This window comes from Rana temporaria, chromosome 4, assembly GCF_905171775.1.
Source record: "Rana temporaria chromosome 4, aRanTem1.1, whole genome shotgun sequence".
Taxonomy (NCBI): domain Eukaryota; kingdom Metazoa; phylum Chordata; class Amphibia; order Anura; family Ranidae; genus Rana; species Rana temporaria.
Genome location: NC_053492.1, coordinates 86,007,705 through 86,027,251, shown reverse-complemented (window position 1 = coordinate 86,027,251; position 19,547 = coordinate 86,007,705). Strand labels below are relative to the sequence as shown.

Here is a 19,547-nt window from a genome sequence, read left to right as displayed (position 1 = left end):
AAAACAGGGGTTTTGTCGGCACGCATTTGCAAACGCATGCGTGAGCCACAGAGCCATGTCCTGGCACCCTGGAGTCTGTGGTTCCATCACTAAACTATGGGTGTCCCCACAGTGGAGGCACATGCATTCTGATGGATAGATAAGGACAGGTGGACTGAAGGGCAGCCCATTCCTTCTTAAAGGTACAGGAGCACACCAAATACGCAGCATGTAGCACAGTGGCTGCAAAGGTGCTGGTGTGCTGCTGGACCAAGACAAACATCACAGGTGAAACAGACTTGTCTACCACCTTCATCTATAGCTGGCCATCGCAGTAAGCAGCATTGGAAGGCTGAAACAGATATCAACAAAGGCCTGGGGAATGCCCAGGAAAAACCAAACCTACTTACCGACCAGCTCGCAGACAACCAAATAACCTGTCTAACAGTATGCGTTAAAAACAGGGGTTTTGTCTGCATGCATTTGCAAACGAATGCGTGAGGGGGTGGGCAGGATCTGGGGGCCCCCTTGTTAATCTTCCAGATTCTGATAAGCCCCCCACCTGCAGACCCTGACAACCACAGCCCAGGGTTGTAAGGAAGAGACCATTGTCCCCATCAACACAGGGACAAGGTGCTTTGTGGTGGGGCGCAGAGCCCCCCTGCCCCAAAGTACCCACTCCCCCCCCCCCATGTTGAGGCCAGGTGGCCTGGTATGGTTTAGGAGGCGGGCGCTTGCTCACCCCCCCTTTTCCTGACCTGCCAGGCTGCATGCTTGAATAGGGGTCTGGTATGGATTTTGGGGGGCTCTCTTTCTTTATTTTTTAATAGCCCGGTGCCGGCAATTGTAACCGCGAGTCATTTCAAGTGAGGTTTTTTTTCTTTAGAAATGTCAGTCTTGCTGTAGCATGTTCTGTATATGCTACAAATGCGCCACTTTTTTTGTGGTTGTATCCTTTAGCATCACTAGGTGATAAAAAAAACTTCCACTTTTCCACGTGTCACAAATAAAAAGTAACCTGGTTTCTTAAAGCAAAGAGAGACCATACTGATGTCATTGCTGTGGAAACTAGTGAGCATTCCTACACACTACCAAGCCCTGTTAACAGATAATCCTTTTTCTGCTCAGAAACCATAAAGCACAATACATTCCCAAGGCCAATCTTTGTTGATGATGTCACTGATCACATGACTTAAAAGGCCCTGGGTAGGACTGCAAGATAAGCTCAGGTGCTAAAGGTGACTAGAAGTAAATGGGCTTTTCTGGGAAAATGGCTAATGTGTCAGGCAGTCACTAAAGATCACAAGACTTATGTGTTATGCAATAGATCTCCGATACAAATTATGTGTGCATACAAAAGGTAAAGGTCATGTTATATCTGCAAATAAAGAATAGCTAAGAACAAGCTCAAGCCACAAAATCTAGGAAGCCATGGAAGTTATCTTCATTTAGAAGAAAGTTTTAGGCTACTTTCACACTGTAGTGCTGGGTGCGTTGGCACTAAAGTGCCTCTATTTTTAGCTGTGTTTTACCGTAATTTTTGCCGCAATTTTCAGATTGGCCATCCAGGGTTGGTTCTGCAATCACGATCTGTTTTTTGACTTGTGTCTATCAGTACAATTGTGAATTGCGGCAATTGAGTAGCTGTACCTATATTTTGAATTATGCTGTCCCACAATTGCTTTTAAATATTTATCTGTTTTATAATCAAATAAAATGTATACTTTTACATACTTTTTGTACTCTTTCATGGTATCCTGTTGAGTGACGGAGAGAAACCCTGAAATACTAATCAGTGCCAGTGTGCAAAGGTATATTGCTTTGTAAAATTAAATCGCCTCTAATGTTGTGTGTCCTATGTGTATGGATGCTGCTGTATTATGTAAAACTATTTGTTTAGTTTGTTACATTTTAGAATGGGGTGCCTTGAGATTGTACATAATTTTAATGGGTGCCTTGAATGAAAAAAGGTTGAAAAACACTGTCATATCATCTATAATACAATTAAAAATAATAATAAAGAATACATTTAAAAAAATAAAATGTAAACTCTAATACAGTTTTGATAGGGTCACATGTATCTGTGTTCCTATCTCAGCCATACGTATTTTTGCAATAGGTGCCCAATCAAAATCCAGGATGTTTTGCAAGCTGGGCTGGCACCTGTATTGAAAGAGAGTGTGTGGAGCGGCATCAATCGTTTTGTGCTAATAACTATAACTGCCAACATTAAATACACTAGACAATTACAAGTACAAAATACAAGCATGGAATACATGGAATTTAGCCAGTATGAAATGGATTGGTATGCGGCAGTATGTTGCACGTTTCACAAGTAAAATTGTATCAAAAGAACACACCTGATTTTACCAATGAAACCCTGTGTGTACACAATACCTTATTAAACTCATTAACCAAGCCCAATACTGGTACCTAATATAAGTACTTGTTGCAAACCACATACTGTAACCTATACCTATGACATTTTTGAAAGGCATGTAAACCCATAGCCTTGAGCTAGCACATAGTTTTTAACATAACTTACTATGTAAAAACAGGTCAGGTTACTTCCTGCTAGTGCATAAGCTACAAATGCTTGAGGAACAGCTGCACATCTTATACCATCTATAATGCAATAAAAAAAAGAGAATAAAAGTAAAAAGTGCACTCTGATCATAAAATCTACCTTTATTTTAGCATATCCTTAAAATGAGCAGCAACAGCAAAGAAACAGCAGTGGAGGGCTGAAGGTTGATGCTATTCACGCCTGTCTAGGTTCATATCTATGCGGCTGCGCTTGATGAATTTTTCAGACGCGTTTTGCAGTGCGTTTTATACCCTCGTTTTTAATGCATTTTGTGTTTTTTTTTTTTTTTTTTTTCTTTAACCACTTGCTTACTGGGCACCCCCTCCTGCCCAGGTGAAATTTCTGCTTCCGGCACTGCGTCACTTTAACTGACAATTGCGCAGTCGTGCGACGTGGCTCCCAAACAAAATTGACATCCTTTTTTCCCCACAAATAGAGCTTTATTTTGGTGGTATTTGATCACCTCTGCAGTTTTTATTTTCTGCGATATAAACAAAAAAAAAGAGCGACAATTTAAAAAAAAAACAATATTTTTTACTTTCTTTAATAAATATCCCAATTATTTTTCTTGAAAAAAAAAATTTTTCTCAGTTTAGCCTGATACGTATTCTTCTACATATTTTTGGTAAAAAAAAAAAATTTGCAATAATCGACTGGTTTGCGCAAAAGTTATAGCACCTACAAAATAGGGGACAGAATTATTTATTTATTTTTTTTACTAGTAATGGCGGCGATCTGCAATTTTTATTGAGACTGCGACATTATGGCGGACACATCGGACGCTTTTGACACATTTTTGGCACCATTCACATTTATACAGTGATCAGTGCTATACATATGCACTAATTACTGTATAAATGTGACTGGCAGGGAAGGGGTTAAATGTGTAGCCTAGTGAATGTTCTAACTGTAGGGGGAGGGGACTGACTAGGGGAGGTGACTGATCTGTGTCCCTATGTACAAGGGACACAGCATCGGTCTCCTCTCTCCCTGACAGGACGTGGGTCTGTGTGACCGCCAATCGCGGGTGCCTGACGGACATCGCGGCCGCCAGGCACACGCATCGGCATCTTAGTGATGCGGCGGCGCTCGCGCGCCCCCCAGTGGCCGGAGGCCGTATATATAAAGTCGTACGGCCGGCAGGAAGTGGTTAAACTCACTGTAAACACACTTTATGAAGCTGGTTGCTAAGCAGGGGGCCGGGAAGCTGGCCGCCATATCCTTAACAACTGATGAGTTATCAGCTGTCAGCTGTCAATACCAGGCCTCTAAGCTCTAAGCCGTCAGCTGTCTAAGCTGTCAGCTGTCCATACCAGGCCTCTAAGCCGTCTCCTCCCAGAGCCATCTTTTCCAGCTGCCGTCTCTCCCTCTGCCTCCTTTCCCGCCGCCGTCTTCTCCAACCGCCATCTTCTTTCTCGCAGCCAATTACCCGCTGTGATGTCACAAGGGGTGGGCTCCCTGGGTGATGTCATCGGATGGACACACCCCATGGCTATATAAGAGATGCCAGATGGCGGGCGACAACACAACAGAAGAAGACAGCGGGTAACTGGCAGAGAAGAATGAAGACAGCGGCGAGAGAGAAGTTGGTTCGGGGAGAAGATGGTATCGGGAGAGATAACAGTGTGAAAAGATGGCACGGGAAGAAGACAACTCAGAGCTATTTTTTTTATAAAGTACCCGATGGCCATTCACATAGGGGGGGCAGGAGCTGGGGGCTCCCTTCTTAAAGGGGAATTTTCAGATTACGTTAACCCCCCCTGCAGACCCCGACAACCACCGGCCAGGATTGTCGAGAAGAGGCCCTTGTCCCCATCAAGAGCCCCCCAAAATAAAAACCATAAAACACATCAAAAATTGCATCACAAACACAACACTTGCATTTCTGGTGTGGTTCCTTCTAATGCCGCGTACACACGATCGGTCCATCCGATGAGAACGGACCGATGGACCGTTTTCATCGGTTAACCGATGAAGCTGACTGATGGTCCGTCGTGCCTACACACCATCAGTTAAAAAAACGATCCTGTCAGAACGCGGTGACGTAAAACACAATGACCTGCTGAAAAAAACGAAGTTCAATGCTCCCAAGCATGCGTCGACTTCATTCTGAGCATGCGGTTAAATTTAAAACAAGTTGGCTTTTTTTTAACCGATGGTTATATAACCGATGGCGCCCACACACGATCGGTTAGGACCGATGAAAACGGTCCATCAGACCATTCTCATCGGTTTAACCGATCGTGTGTAGGCAGCATAAGTCTTTTACACGCAAAACAAGGAAAAAAGTCCCCAAACCTTTCTTAAAATGCACCGGCCACAAAAAGCATAGATGTGAACTTGTACCATAGGAAACCATGTTAAATGGACTAAAAACGCATTGGTGTGAACATAGGGTAAGTGCTTAATCAAATCCAGGATGTTGTGTGAGGTGGGCTGACACCTGTATTGAAAGAAAGTTTGTCAGGTATATATGATGGTGAACCAACCTGGAGCAGCATCGATTAGTTTGTGCTACTAACATTAAATACACCAGACAATGACAACTACACAATACAAGCAATGGAATTCAGCTCCATTCTATTCTTTGCGACACAGGAAACATGGACATCACTCAGCTCCGACACCTCAGGAAAAGTACCATGTTCTTGGATAGTATGCATTAATTGCCTATGAGAATAGAAAATAAATGTTTAGATTTATACTTCCCTTGCCAGCTTTCATTTAATAGTCTCTTTGGAGAGTGAATTTTCTTACCAGTGTGGTCTTGACATGACATAATGGAGAGTTGGTCGCTGAAATCCATTGAATGTAGAAGATGCAACCACGGTGTAGGCACCCATGTTCTCAAACAGTATCCAGTCCCCCTCCTGCAGCTCTGGTAGGTCACATCGTTCGATAATGCGATCATCCGCATCACAAGTTGGACCCCAAATGCTGCTAGAGTAGAGTTTCTCATCTGGTTTGGATTTCTGCAATGAAAAACAAATAAGGAAAGGTCCCTGGGCTTTTGCAGGAATCTGAATATCCAAATTGTATTTCCTCTCTCATGTTTAGTTTTACATTTAACTGAACATCAGCCTAAAGAACTGTACACACGGCCCCGGATTCTCGTCAGGAAAAAAACACTGTTTTTCCTGACGAGATTCCTGGCAAGAATCTCTTGCAGGCCGAGTGTACACACGTACGATTCAAAAGAACCTCCGTTCTTTTGAATGGCACGAACGCGGTGACGTCATCGACTATGACGAGCATGCGCTCGTCACATTTAATGCCGTTGCCGCCATATTGCTTCACCCTACCTATGCCTTGGAAGCTACCGCGTATGCATCAAAGTCATTTCGAGCATGCGTGGGTTTGCATGGAGACAGGCAAGTATACACACGCTCGGATTTCTCGGCAGGAAAATACAGAGCAGGTTCTCTATTTTTCTCGTCTAGATTCTGGGCAGTTTTCTTGATGAGAAACCTCAAAGCCTCATACACACGCACGGTTTACTCGGCCAGCCGTTTTCTTGCGGTTTCTTGCCGAGAAAACCGAGCGTGTGTACGAGGCTTAAGGGCTCTTTCACACGTCAGTTCAGTTTTTTAGATCAGTTTTTTTTTCATCAGTTGATCCGTTTTTCCATCAGTTTTTCGTCAGTTTTTTGTCCGTTTTTCATCAGTTTTTCCATCAGTTTTTCCATCCGTTTTTTCATCCGTTTTTTTTGGGGGGGGCTTTTTACATACAGTGCCTGCCGCCAAGAATGTGTTTTTAGCACGACGGCATCGCGCTGATTCTCGGCGACAGGGTGCCGACATCTCGCACTCGCTGGAATAGTAAAAGCACATTCCAGCAAGCACGTCATAGAAGCGACAGGGAGATCCGACTTGGTTTCCCGCCAATTCTACACGTGTGCGGCGTTTGGTATGAATCCTGAGGGGAAAGTCCCCGCCGGATTTTAAATAAAAATCCGGCATGGGTTCCCCCCTCAGGAGCATACCGGGCCCTTAGGTCTGGTATGGGTTGTAAGGAGACCCCCCCTACGCCGAAAAAACGGCGTAGGGGTCCCCCTACAATCCATACCAGACCCGTATCCAAAGCACGCTACCCGGCCGGCCAGGAAAGGAGTGGGGACGAGCGAGCGCCCCCCCCCCCCTCCTGAGCCGTACCGGGCTGCATGCCCTCAACATGGGGGGGTTGGGTGCTCTGGGGCATGCGCCCCCCCCCCACAGCACCCTGTCCCCATGTTGATGAGGACAGGGCCCCTTCCCGACAACCCTGGCCGTTGGTTGTCGGGGTATGCGGGCGGGAGGCTTATCGGAATCTGGGAGCCCCCTTTAATAAGGGGGCCCCCAGATACCGGCCCCCCACCCTAAGTGAATGGATATGGGGTATCGTATATGGTATCGTACCCCTACCCATTCACCTGGAGGCAAAAAGTTAAAGTTAATAAACACGACACAAGGGTTTTTAAAATAATTTATTAGTCTGCTCTGGAGGCCCCCCCTGTCTTCTTTATTAGCTCTTTCACCAGGGGGGGCTTCTTCTTTGACGTCTTCGGGTGGGGGCCGCCGTCTGGTTCTCTTCCACCGCCGGGGGGGGGTCGCTTTTATAAAAGCGCCCCCCCCCCCCCCGGGTTTCCTCCGACGTCTTCGGCGGGGGGTGGTGTGCTTCTTCTTCCGCTATCCGGGGGTCTTCTCCGCTCTCCGGGGGTCTTCTTCTATGTTTGCCGCTCTCCGCTGTTGACTCGGCGCACCCCGGTTCTTCCTCCCGCTGTCCGGTGCCTTCTCCTTCAGCGCTGAACGTCTTCTTCTTCTTCCGTGCTGTGACGTCGTCTTCTTCTTCTTCTTCTCTTCTTCCGATGTTGACACGTCGCCTCTTCTCGCTGCAATGACGGGTGCGCGGCTTGCATCTTACTTATATAGGCCTCACAGTCCCATCATGCTCCGGTACCTACCCACGTGATACCTACCCACGTGGGTAGGTACCGGAGCATGATGGGACTGTGAGGCCTATATAAGTAAGATGCAAGCCGTGCACCCATCATTGCAGCGAGAAGAGGCGACGTGTCAACATCGGAAGAAGAGAAGAAGAAGAAGAAGACGACGTCACAGCACGGAAGAAGAAGAAGACGTTCAGCGCTGAAGGAGAAGGCACCGGACAGCGGGAGGAAGAACCGGGGTGCGCCGAGTCAACAGCGGAGAGCGGCAAACATAGAAGAAGACCCCCGGAGAGCGGAGAAGACCCCCGGATAGCGGAAGAAGAAGCACACCATCCCCCGCCGAAGACGTCGGAGGAAACCCGCCGGGGGGGGGCGCTTTTATAAAAGCGACCCCCCCCCGGCGGTGGAAGGGAACCAGACGGCGGCGAAGAAGAGCGGCCCCCACCCAAAGACGTCAAAGAAGAAGCCCCCCCCTGGTGAAAGAGCTAATAAAGAAGACAGGGGGGGCCTCCGGAGCAGACTAATAAATTATTTTAAAAACCCTTGTGTCGTGTTTATTAACTTTAACTTTTTGCCTCCAGGTGAATGGGTAGGGGAACGATGTACCCCATATCCATTCACTTAGGGTGGGGGGCTGGTATCTGGGGGCCCCCTTATTAAAGGGGGCTCCCAGATTCCGATAAGCCTCCCGCCCGCATACCCCGACAACCAACGGCCAGGGTTGTCGGGAAGGGGCCCTGTCCTCATCAACATGGGGACAGGGTGCTCTGGGGTGGGGGGGGGGCCGCAGTGCGCCACCCTGCCCCAGAGCACCCAACCCCCCCCCATGTTGAGGGCATGCAGCCCGGTACGGCTCAGGAGGGGGGGCCGCTCGCTCGCTCGTTCCCACTCCTTTCCTGGCCGGCCGGGTAGCGTGCTTTGGATACGGGTCTGGTATGGATTGTAGGGGGACCCCCCACGCCGTTTTTTCGGCGTAGGGGGGGTCTCCTTGCAACCCATACCAGACCTAAGGGCCCGGTATGCTCCCGAGGGGGGGAACCCATGCCGGATTTTTATTTAAAATCCGGCGGGGACTTGCCCCTCAGGATTCATACCAAACGCCGCACACGGCGTTAGCGGATCGGATGGTAAATGGATCATCCGTTTTTCGTCCGTTCCGTTTTTTTGACGGAAGAAAAATAGGGTTTTCTTCCGTCCAAAAAAACGGAACTTAACGCAGACGGATGCTAACGGACGTTAGCGCATGCTCATCCGCTAACGGACGTTAACCCATAGGGAAGCATTGCGGTCCATTAACGGACGTCCAAAAAACGGACGAACGGAACGGACGTGTGAAAGAGCCATAAGTCATAGGTCATAGGCTGCCTAGCAGCTGCTGCCTGTTAAGACCACAAACACTCATAACATAGGAGACCATGTGGTAAGACAACAGCGTGAGCTCAGATCCCCAACTCTCCCCATATTTAAAGCGGGAGTTCACCCATTTAAAAAAAATAAAAAAATCTCCCCTTAGCTTCCTGCTCGTTCGGTCTAGGGGAATCGGCTATTTATATTAAAATATGTGCAGTACTTACCCGTTTTCGAGCTGCATCTTCTTCCGTCGCTTCCGGGTATGGGTCTTCGGGAGCGGGCGTTCCTTCTTGATTGACAGTCTTCCGAAAGGCTTCCGACGGTCGCATCCATCGCGTCACTCGTAGCCGAAAGAAGCCGAACGTCGGTGCGGGTCTATACTGCACCTGCGCACCGACGTTCGGCTTCTTTCGGAAAATCGTGACGCGATGGATGCGACCGTCGGAAGCCTCTCGGAAACCTGTCAATCAAGAAGGAACGCCCATTCCCGAAGCCCATACCCGGAAGCGACGGAGAGGATGCGTCTCGTAAACGGGTAAGTACTGCACATATTTTAAAATAAATAACCGATTCCCCTAGTAATAACGAGCAGGAATCTAAGGGGGAAAAGTGCCCTCTAAGGGTGAACCCCCGCTTTAAAGCCTGACAGTTTGCTTTTAAATAGAATGTTTGGTAATCAGTACATAAATGTTCAGGGAAAAACTATTGAAAACAGTATAATATAACTTCTAGATCTCCATTTTGAGGAATGGGTTGTCCTTCTTTAAGCGTACCTTTTTTCTGACTATGCACATTTCCATCCTAAACCTTGAGGCCCCGTACACACGACCAGTTTCCTCGGCAGAATTCAGCTTCCGACCGAGTTTCTGGCTGAATTCTGCCGAGGAAACTGGTCGTGTGTACACTTTCAGCCGAGGAAGCCGACGAGGAGCTCGACGAGGAAATAGAGAACATGTTCTCTATTTCCTCGTTGTTCTATGGGAGCTCTCGTCCCGCCGAGCTCCTCGGCGGCTTCAGTGCTGAACTGGCCGAGGAACTCGATGTGTTTGGCACGTCGAGTTCCTCGGCCGTGTGTACGAGGCTTGAGATTAAGTTGAAGGAGCTATGGATTCCATCATTTACATAGTACATGATTGTTTTTTTGGACGCATCATCTTCATCTAAAAAGAAAAAAAATAATCTGTTAACAAGTGCATGGTAGAAAGCAAGTAAGACTTAGGCCCCATACACACGATAGAATCCATGCGCTTGAATTTATCCGCGGATCGGTTTCAGCGGATCGGCGGATTTATCTGTTGGTCCGCTGGCACGTACACACTAGCGTATAAAAATCCCCGCGAACCAGAACGTATGCAACGTAAACCACGTAAGACGTCACTATAAAGGGGAAGACCAAAGTCAACGGCGCCGCCCTCTGTTCCGCTTTTCTAGTTCCGTGTTACAGCGTGCTAGTGAAGGTTTGGTTAGAGCCGATTCGTGCTTTTCAGTCTCCGCGTTTTGACAGGTGGTATTCTTTGGTTCAGTGCGTGTGCTTGCGGGTTCGCAGTTGGCATTCGGGCACAGGCTTTCAGCACGTTTCAGCGTACTGTGCGCTCGTATCTGTGTGTCGTGCGGGCTTAGCAGGTTGTGCTGGATTTGGGGGTGCTTTCTGTTGGAGTGTGTTCTTGACTGACCAGCCAGCCGGTTTGAAGCCATGATGGAGCAGCATCGTCGATTCTCGCGAATTGGTGGTGTTTATGGGTTTGCTTATGGACAGGCTCAGCGAATCAGTTGTTTGGGCAGGAACACTGGGAGGAGGCGTTTCTGGACCAAGAATTGGTTGCGCCAGCGTGACCATTTTTCTCATATGCCTCTGCTTAGGGAACTCCAGGAGAATAATCCTGATGATTTTAGGAATTTTCTCCGCATGACGGACCCCGTATTCAACCGTCTGCTGGAACTTCTGTCCCCCTATATCACGAGGCAGGACACTGTGATGCGCCAAGCCATCACGGCCGAGCAGAGGCTTATTGCCACGTTGCGGTACCTGGCGACTGGGAGGAGCCTGCAGGACCTCAAGTTCTCGACAGGCATCTCTCCCCAGGCGCTTGGGGTCATCATACCGGAGACGTGTACTGCCATCATACATGTTCTGCAGGAGGAGTATATTAAGGTAAGTTCCCTAATTTTAACATCACAATGTATTTTTTTTAAATGTGTGCGAAAGTCTAATATTTTTTTCTTCCCTAATAACCCTGAGATTGTAATCTGCTGTGTGTGGGATGTTCCCTTTTCTCCCCATGCATGTTGTTAACCTTTACATGTTATTTTTTGGGCCTACCTGCATATTTTGTCCTTACCCACCATAAACCTGTCCAGCATGCTTTCCTAGGCCCAAACCCACCTAGCCAAATTTTTTTTTTGGGCTAATCAATTGTAGCTCTGCCCCCCACCCTCCTCCCCCCGAAATTAGTTTATTGCTCTATCATCAGAGGGATGTGGAGTCTGATAATTAAGTGTGCCTATATTGTTTTAACTAAATACTCACTTCACAATGATTGTATGAAATTAGAATCCTGTTGTTGAAGTTGCACAATGATGGTTTTTGTATTGTGATTGCAATGTTTATCTGATAAATTACTAATATTTTATCTTTTGTTTGTCCCCACAGCTACCCTCCACACCACAGGAATGGCAGTCTGTGGCTTCCCAATTTGCCCAGCGTTGTAATTTTCCGAACTGCGGTGGAGCAATAGATGGGAAGCACGTCCGCATTGTGCCCCCACCCCACTCGGGGTCCTACTATTTTAACTACAAGGGTTTTCATAGTATCGTGTTGATGGCGGTGGTGTCGGCACAGTATGAGTTTCTCTATGTGGACGTGGGGAAGAACGGCCGGCTGTCAGATGGGGGAGTGTTCTCACGGACTGAATTCTACGATCGTCTCCAAACTGGTGGTCTGGCATTGCCACCAGATGAAGATAATGTTGAAGGACTTCTGTTTGTGTTCCTAGCGGACGAAGCTTTCGGACTTGGACCTCACCTAATGCGGCCTTTTCCCCATAGGACCCTCACCTACGAGAGGAGGGTGTTCAATTATCGGTTGTCCAGAGCTCGGAGGGTAGTCGAGAATGCCTTTGGGATTCTCACCAACCGGTTCCGCCTGTTCCTGACAGCTATACATCTGGCGGAATATAAATTGAACACCATTGTATTTGCCTGCTGCATTTTGCACAACTTTTTACGCAGGCATTCCCAGACGTACCTACCCGACAGCGTTTCTGAGGCAAGACTACTCTCAGATCCTCTCCCTGGGCTGGACACTGGTCGCGCTGGCATTGGCACCCAATCTGCTCGTGAGGTACGCGACAAATATGTTGAGTACTTCATGGGTCGGGGGGCCATTGCTATGCCAGATGATATTTCTTTCTAATTCGGCCCCCAAAAGAAAGGAATATTCACAGAACTAATAAATAATTAGACCATTGGACTTTATACAGTTGTTTGTCATTACTGCTTTTTCTCTTTTTATCTGTCTTCCTGGTTTGCACCAAAAATAGTGCACTTCTAGTGCCAAATGTAGGGTTCAGGTTTTAGTAAATAAACACAATTGCACATTATTCACTCATCTCCAAACTGGGTATCCAGCATATAAAATAATAAAGCCACTCATAGATTGGATTTTGGAAAAGCTTTTTTTATTTTGAGCTTTTTCATTTTCCTTGATTACTCAAAATATTTTTAGTAACAAACATGTCAACTTTTATTTTTTGCAAGGCTTTTATTTTTAGGTATATTTTTTATTAAAAATTTTTTTTTTTTTTTTTACAATCATTATTCTCAATAATTTTTGGTGTTCACCAACAATGTATTACAATTGTAAAATTTTTCACACAAATATAATATTTCCCAAATGTAAACTGAACAAAATATTTTTTTGGTCATTTTTTTAGAATTTTTGCTTTCCCAAAAAATTTGGGATCTTATTATTTTTGATTTTTTTATTGAATATTTTTGGGCTAATTTTTGTAACAAATATTTTGAAATTTTTTTTGTTTTTCTGTAAAAAAATTTTAGTTTTTTTTTATTATTGCACAAATCTTGGTAACATTTTTGTTAGATATTTCTCAGCCAATTTTTTTTTGGGAAACTTAGAATTTTTTTATTGTTTTCGTCAAAAAAATCTTCTATTGTAGCCAATTTTTTTTTTAAATTTTAAAATTATTTTAAATATTTTTTTTTTTTTCCTAGAAAAAATAGGTTACATTTTAGTTCTATAGTTGTTACCAATTTTTGCATTTTTTATTTTTTGTTGTTTATATATTTTTTAATTTTTTTGAATGATTTTTCTGGCTTGTTGATTTAAGCCTTTTTTTTTAAAAAAATAACATATAAAATGTAAAACAAATATAAAAGACAAATGTGTCACTTTTACATCACAGTCATGGTGTGAGTTCACACCTGAACATGCCAAAATTTGAAGATGCACACATTCAGTGCAATTCGCCAAATGTCAGTTCTACAACATAGAAAGACAGAAAAATGGCGACATGTGCTATCTGCCATCATGGGTGATCAATGTCTGTGTTTTGTGGGAGCAAACCCTTCCTCAAAAACTACTTGAGAATCGAGGAGGGGTTTGTACCCACAAAGCACAGATAATCAATATTCTGTGATGGCAGATACCACATGTTGCCACACTGTGTGTGCATCTTCAAATTTTGGCGTATTGCTGAGTCACAAAATAAAACAGGTTGGGGGATGGGCGGGTGGGGGGGTGTTCAGTCTTTGACCCGGCCCATCATGTCAATGATGTTTTTATAGTTCTGTTCTATACCTATCATTTTTTGGCGCATAGTTTCCAGCTCTGTGCAGCACTCTAAAAAGTAGGTTTTTACATTCTGTTCCATGAGAAGCAGTCTTTGTCGCATATTGTCCATCTCACTGCTGCACTCCATCACTTGCTGGATAATTATTCCCGCACTTGCGGCTGAAAAATGATGAACAACATCTTCATCCCCTACAAAATGAAGCCAAAAAAATTTTTTTTAGAAAAAGCCTATCTACATCTATATAGGGTTGCCACCTCATCCCTTTAAACCAGAACACATATTAATTTAACAGGTTCTGTGGCTGATTAAGGTGGTAATTAAACTCATCTGGTGCCATATCAGCATTACACTAGCCACAGAACATGTGTAATCCATATGTGTTTGTGATTAAAGGGATGAGGTGGCAAGCCTATCTACATCTGTTTTTCCATATAAAGCTGGTGTGACACTGACCTGATGTTGTGCTCCTTCCAACCTCCACATCTTCGCCATCTTGAATAACTCCTCCTTCTTGCACCACTTCCCCCTCATCCTCCACGACTCCTCCTTCTTCATCTTCCATCAATCCACCATCTTCTAAATGGCAAAAATCCTCTTCATCAAATTCCCCTTCCTCATCCAGAAGTACAAGATCCAAAATGACTCCATCCTCCTCTCTTCCTTGCACATCCTCCTCCTCCTCCTCCACATCCTCCTCTCTTTCTTGCACATCGTCCTCCTCCTCCACATCCTCCTCTCTTCCTTGCACATCGTCCTCCTCCTCCACATCCTCCTCTCTTCCTTCCACATCCTCCTCCTCCTCCTCCACATGGCGAGATGTTCGATGTTGGCCTTGTCTGGCCCTCTCAGCCTCCTCAAACTGCAGGCGTCTTCTTTCCCCTAAATAAACAAAGAAAAAAAGGTATACTCATCAACACACAGATATTGTAGAGCAGAAATCGCATACATTGCTTTATTAAGAAAGAGGCTTTATTTTTTTGCGAAATTGGGTCTTCTCCCCCCCACTCAAAACTTTTGGATGACTTCTATGCCAAGCTCTGATTCGGTCCCTTTTTAGCAAAGTGACACACATGGATGTCCCCCCCCCTTAAAATTTTAACACAGAGACCATACAAATTTTAATCTAATATTTTGGTAGAGACACAGGTGCTCTGGATTACAGATATGAAAACACCTGCTATTTGTCCCCAATGTTTACAAACCATGTTTTTGGCCAGAAAGGCATGTCCAGGTGTTTTGTTCCTGGCCAACATCGTATTTGGGAGAAAGAAGCTGATGTGAATGATGTTTCCTATTAACAGTGGTTGCCCAAGCAAAATGTTTGTGCAAAACACCATATATTTCAACATGAGCTCAGATGTACAACCAGGCCAAGGAGACAGATGTAGAAATGTACCTGACCAAGCTTAAAATCTTAAAAGGTTCCCCCCCCCCAACTAATATAAATAACTTACTTTTCTTTAATATTTTTTTGATTTTCTTGTACTGATGTGGCTCCCTCAGTTTCAAATCGGACCACCGCTTCCGTAGCTGCTCCTTTGACCTGGTGATCCCAAACATTCTCTTCATTCTTCTTGCCACCTTCTCCATAATTTTCCCCTTTCTGCAGTTGGGGGTCTTGTATGGCCCATATTGGCCATCATAGTCCTTCCTCCGCATTATATCCACAAGCTCAATCATTTCCTCAAAAGCCATATTAGTGGCCTTATACCGTTTTGGCCGGGATCGGGACGTTCCTGCCTCTGTCCCCTCACTTGTGGCCTGAGAGCTCCGTGCATGCTCGCCTGACATCGCCATCTTTCCTTCCCACAGAGATTAGGGGCGTGGAAAACAGGAAATGTCCCATCATGGGCGGGTACGAGGGCGGCGGTTCATGCATACGCGGAGTGTAGAGAATGAATAAGACGTGATTACGTAGGTTACGCAGAGATTATTCGCTCGTTTCACAGAAGTTACATAGTTCACGCCATATTTTTTGAGTTAACATTGATTAGGGGGCATGGCAAAGGTGACGAAGGCGGGGTGTCACGCACACGCGGAGTGTATAGAAGGGAAGCCACGTGGTTACGTACGTTACGCGGAGATGATTATAACATTTGACAGAAGTTACACAGTTAACGCCATATTTTTGGAGTTAACATTGATTAGGGGGCATGGCAAAGGTGACGAAGGCGGGGTGTCACGCATACGCGGAGTGTATAAAAGGGAACCTACGTGGTTACGTACGTTACGCGGAGATTATTTCAAGGGGCTTCACGAGGAGCTAGAGATAATAAGGTAAGAAATTTTGAACATGGGATCAGCAGAGGCCTAAAAACTATAGAGCCATGGGATTGGGGTTTTGTCTGTTGTTTGCACCCTTTTAACGCTACTTATGTTTCTTGTGTCCCCAAAACGGTATTTACTTCTCACAATGCTTTCACACATCACTTAAATCTAGATGTGAAGAATGCTCTACCTATTTGTAGTTTTTGACAGGTGTATTGTGATCATGCAAGTATTGTTCTGTGTTGGTTGGCCAGAGGTTATTATGAAGTGTATTTATATGTCAGGAATGATGAGGGGCATGCTAGGTACACATGAAATAGTGCCTTGAGGAATGGTCAAAATATCTAAAATGGAGGATGGTTAGAGATGACACGTATTTAGCAAACTTTATTCCAAAATGGTCTGCATGTGAAATAATTGTTGGTCACAACAATGGGGCAGAGCTGGCCAGCATTTTAGCTGCAGGAGACACTGTGTTTGCATAGTACTTTATAAATCTGGGGCTACATATTATTACAATGTGAATGCTGTGCATTTTTTAATGCTTATTTATTTTTGTTTTAACAGTGTGTGAATTTTGAGTCTTGAAAATAAACCTTAAAAATAGCAATGGACCAGATTGTGGGCCAAGAAGCTATAAGTCGCCTTATTGCAAAGTATCGGGAGACGCCCCTACTTTGGGATAGCAGACACCCCCTCTATAAAAATCGGGCGCGACGAAGGACAGCACTTGGTGAGATTGCAACATATATGCAGACATGGGTTCCCAGCTGCACAGGCCACATAGTCAAGAACAAAATGAACAACCTGAGGGCCGCATTCCGCACCAAAAGAAAACAACTACGGGAGCAACGATCAGGAGCAGCAGCAAGCGAGTCCACGGAGCCCAGTCTGTGGTACTACCAGGAGCTGGAGTTTTTGGGGGATCAAATGGATGGCCGGCGATCAATGTCAAGCCTTCCTTCCAGACAGCAGTGCAGCAGACCTTCCACGGATCACCGTAGCCAGGAGGAGAACAGTGAGGGGCTGGCTGGCAGGCATCCAAATGTTCGACTGACCACTTCTTCTGAGGTAGAGTATTTTCCCCCAAATTTTTTTGCTGCTAATTATGGTTTAATTATTGAGTTGATATTGTAATCCCAAAAGAAAAAATGGGCTCGAAAAGTCGTGGGCATAAAAATAGGGGTCCTGGATGACAAGTGCAGGGATCAGAAGGAGAGTATATTCAAGATTAAAGTAAGATAAAACAAACCAGTCTAGAGCATGAAAATGTGTGTGATTTGCTGGTGTAAAATTGTAAAACATGTCCCTTTTTTTGCCACAGGAAGAAGTGACCAGCCAGGATTTGACGGCTACTGATGCCGAGATGCATGCCAGCCAGGAGGAAGGGGTCATTGGCAGCCAGGAGGAGGAGGCTGGGCCAAGCACAAGTCAGGAGGGCCCCAGGCCCAGGGCTAGCACGAGCACGCATGTCCCTCCCCCCCAGGTCAGGCAAGCAGGCCTAATGAGGCGCAGGAGGGAAGTTGAGGATAGGAGCCATAGAGATGATCAGAGAGGCGAGCGCCATAATGAGGGCCCCCCTGACCCGCACTGAGGCCTACAGTGCCTATGTGGCGCACAAACTATCAGAAGGGGGGGAGGAAGATCAGAGGCGTGCCAGGAACCTTTTCAATAAGGTGATTTTATGGATGCAGAGGGGCTGGCTGACCGATGACACCGAGCTCAGTGACCCGGCCCATCCTGCCCAACATCTGTTACCTCCTCCTGCTGCCACATCCTCCACACCTGCAAGGGGCCGTGGACGGATCCGTGGAAGATCTGCTGCAAGGAGGGTTACAAGGAACAAGAGAAGATGATTCCCGGCCTTCCATTTGATCCCCCAAAAACTTTTATCTTTTTGGACTACCACAGCCTGGGCTCCATTGGCTCACTTGCTGCTGCTCCTGGTTTTTGTTTTTTGTGGTTGTTCTGTTTAGTTGTCGGTATGCGGTCCTCAAGGTTTGCCATTTTGTCCTTGACTATGTTGCCTGTGCAGTCTGGAACACAAGTCTGCATGTATGTTGCTATCTCATCAAGTGCTGCCCTTCTAGTTATTTTTTTGGTGAATTAGGTTTAAAATAAATGGTGATTTTATTTTCAGAAATACCTTGTCTATTGTGTTTTTAGACTGTGTTGATTAGGCATGAAACATTTTTGGTAATATGTGTCATTTAGAAAGGACACCAACTCCTTGTGGGGGGGGGGGGACATTTGGTGTACCAACTTGGTAAAACAAAAAAGGAAAAACACACGCATAACAAAAATGGTGACATAACTTCACCCAAAAAAAAAAAAAAAAAAATAGATGTGCAAGAAAAAACAATGGTGCCATAAATTGCACAAAAAAATAATATAAAAAAAAATGTGCAAGAAAAAACAATGGTGCCATAAATTGCACAAAAAAAAGATATAAAATAAAATGTGCAAGAAAAAACAATGGTGCCATAAATTGCACAAAAAAAAAGATATAAAATAAAATGTGCAAGAAAAAACAATGGTGCCATAAATTGCACAAAAAAAAGATATAAAATAAAATGTGCAAGAAAAAACAATGGTGCCATAAATTGCACAAAAAAAAAAAATATCAAAAAAAATGTGCAAGAAAAAACAATGGTGCCATAAATTGCACAAAAAAAAAGATATAAAATAAAATGTGCAAGAAAAAACAATGGTGCCATAAATTGCACAAAAAAAAATATAAAAAAAAATGTGCAAGAAAAAACAATGGTGCCATAAATTGCACAAAAAAAAAGATATAAAAAAAATGTGCAAGAAAAAACAATGGTGCCATAAATTGCACAAAAAAAAAGATATAAAATAAAATGTGCAAGAAAAAACAATGGTGCCATAAATTGCACAAAAAAAAATATAAAAAAAAAATGTGCAAGAAAAAACAATGGTGCCATAAATTGCACAAAAAAAAGATATAAAAAAAATGTGCAAGAAAAGACAATGGTGCCATAAATTGAACAAAAAAAAAAAAATATAAAAAAAAATGTGCAAGAAAAAACAATGGTGCCATAAATTGCACAAAAAAAAAGATATAAAAAAAAATGTGCAAGAAAAAACAATGGTGCCATAAATTGAACAAAAAAAAAAAAACAAACACAATAAAAAAAACAGTTAATTTAACAAAAAACAAAAAAACATAGACATGTGGAGGACAAAAAGAAAGTTACAACATCTGGATAGATAGCATCAGCAAGAGAACGGGTTTATTCTAGCAAGAGAACGCAGAAAAAAAAGAGGCAAGAAACAACACAATAGAGATTTAAAAGGACGAATGTGCCATATCACAAACAAACGAGAGTTTTACCTGAACGAGTGCTCCCATCCCCTTATTTCGTCTGAGCATGCGCGGGATTTTTATCCGCGGATATTGTGTACTAACCAACGGATCTATCCGTCGGATAGCTTCACAGCGGATATATTTATTAAGCATGTCAGCAAATATTTGATCTGCCGAAAAGCGATTCGACGGAAAAATATCCGCGGAAAATTATCCGCTGGAGTGTACACACCATAGGATCTATCCGCTGAAACCCATTTGCACGGATTTATCCGCGGATGGATTCTATCGTGTGTACGG

At 44.6% G+C, this 19,547-nt stretch overlaps 1 protein-coding gene across 1 annotated transcript; it reads right to left on the bottom strand.

The window, feature by feature from the left end:
• Window positions 1-4,758: 4,758 nt before the first annotated feature.
• On the bottom strand, window positions 4,759-9,647 carry LOC120936346 (ornithine decarboxylase 1-like). Its single transcript, XM_040348603.1, has 3 exons — window positions 9,614-9,647; window positions 5,324-5,538; window positions 4,759-5,236 (listed from the first exon to the last, which is right to left on the bottom strand). Exons 1-3 carry the CDS (start codon window positions 9,638-9,640, stop codon window positions 5,113-5,115), a joined length of 366 nt encoding a protein of 121 aa, XP_040204537.1. The 5' UTR covers window positions 9,641-9,647; the 3' UTR covers window positions 4,759-5,112.
• Between the last annotated feature and the right edge of the window lie 9,900 nt (window positions 9,648-19,547).

What these genes read in the sequence shown, in the direction of transcription:
- LOC120936346 (XM_040348603.1), bottom strand. Translation starts at nt 9,640, where the DNA reads ATGGAAATGTGCATAGTCAGAAAAAAG. An exon ending in TGTGCATAGTCAGAAAAAAG is followed by an intron (nt 5,539 to 9,613) that starts GTACGCTTAAAG and finishes TTTTCATTGCAG; the next exon opens with AAATCCAAACCAGATGAGAA. An exon ending in GTCATGTCAAGACCACACTG is followed by an intron (nt 5,237 to 5,323) that starts GTAAGAAAATTC and finishes CTATTCTCATAG; the next exon opens with GCAATTAATGCATACTATCC.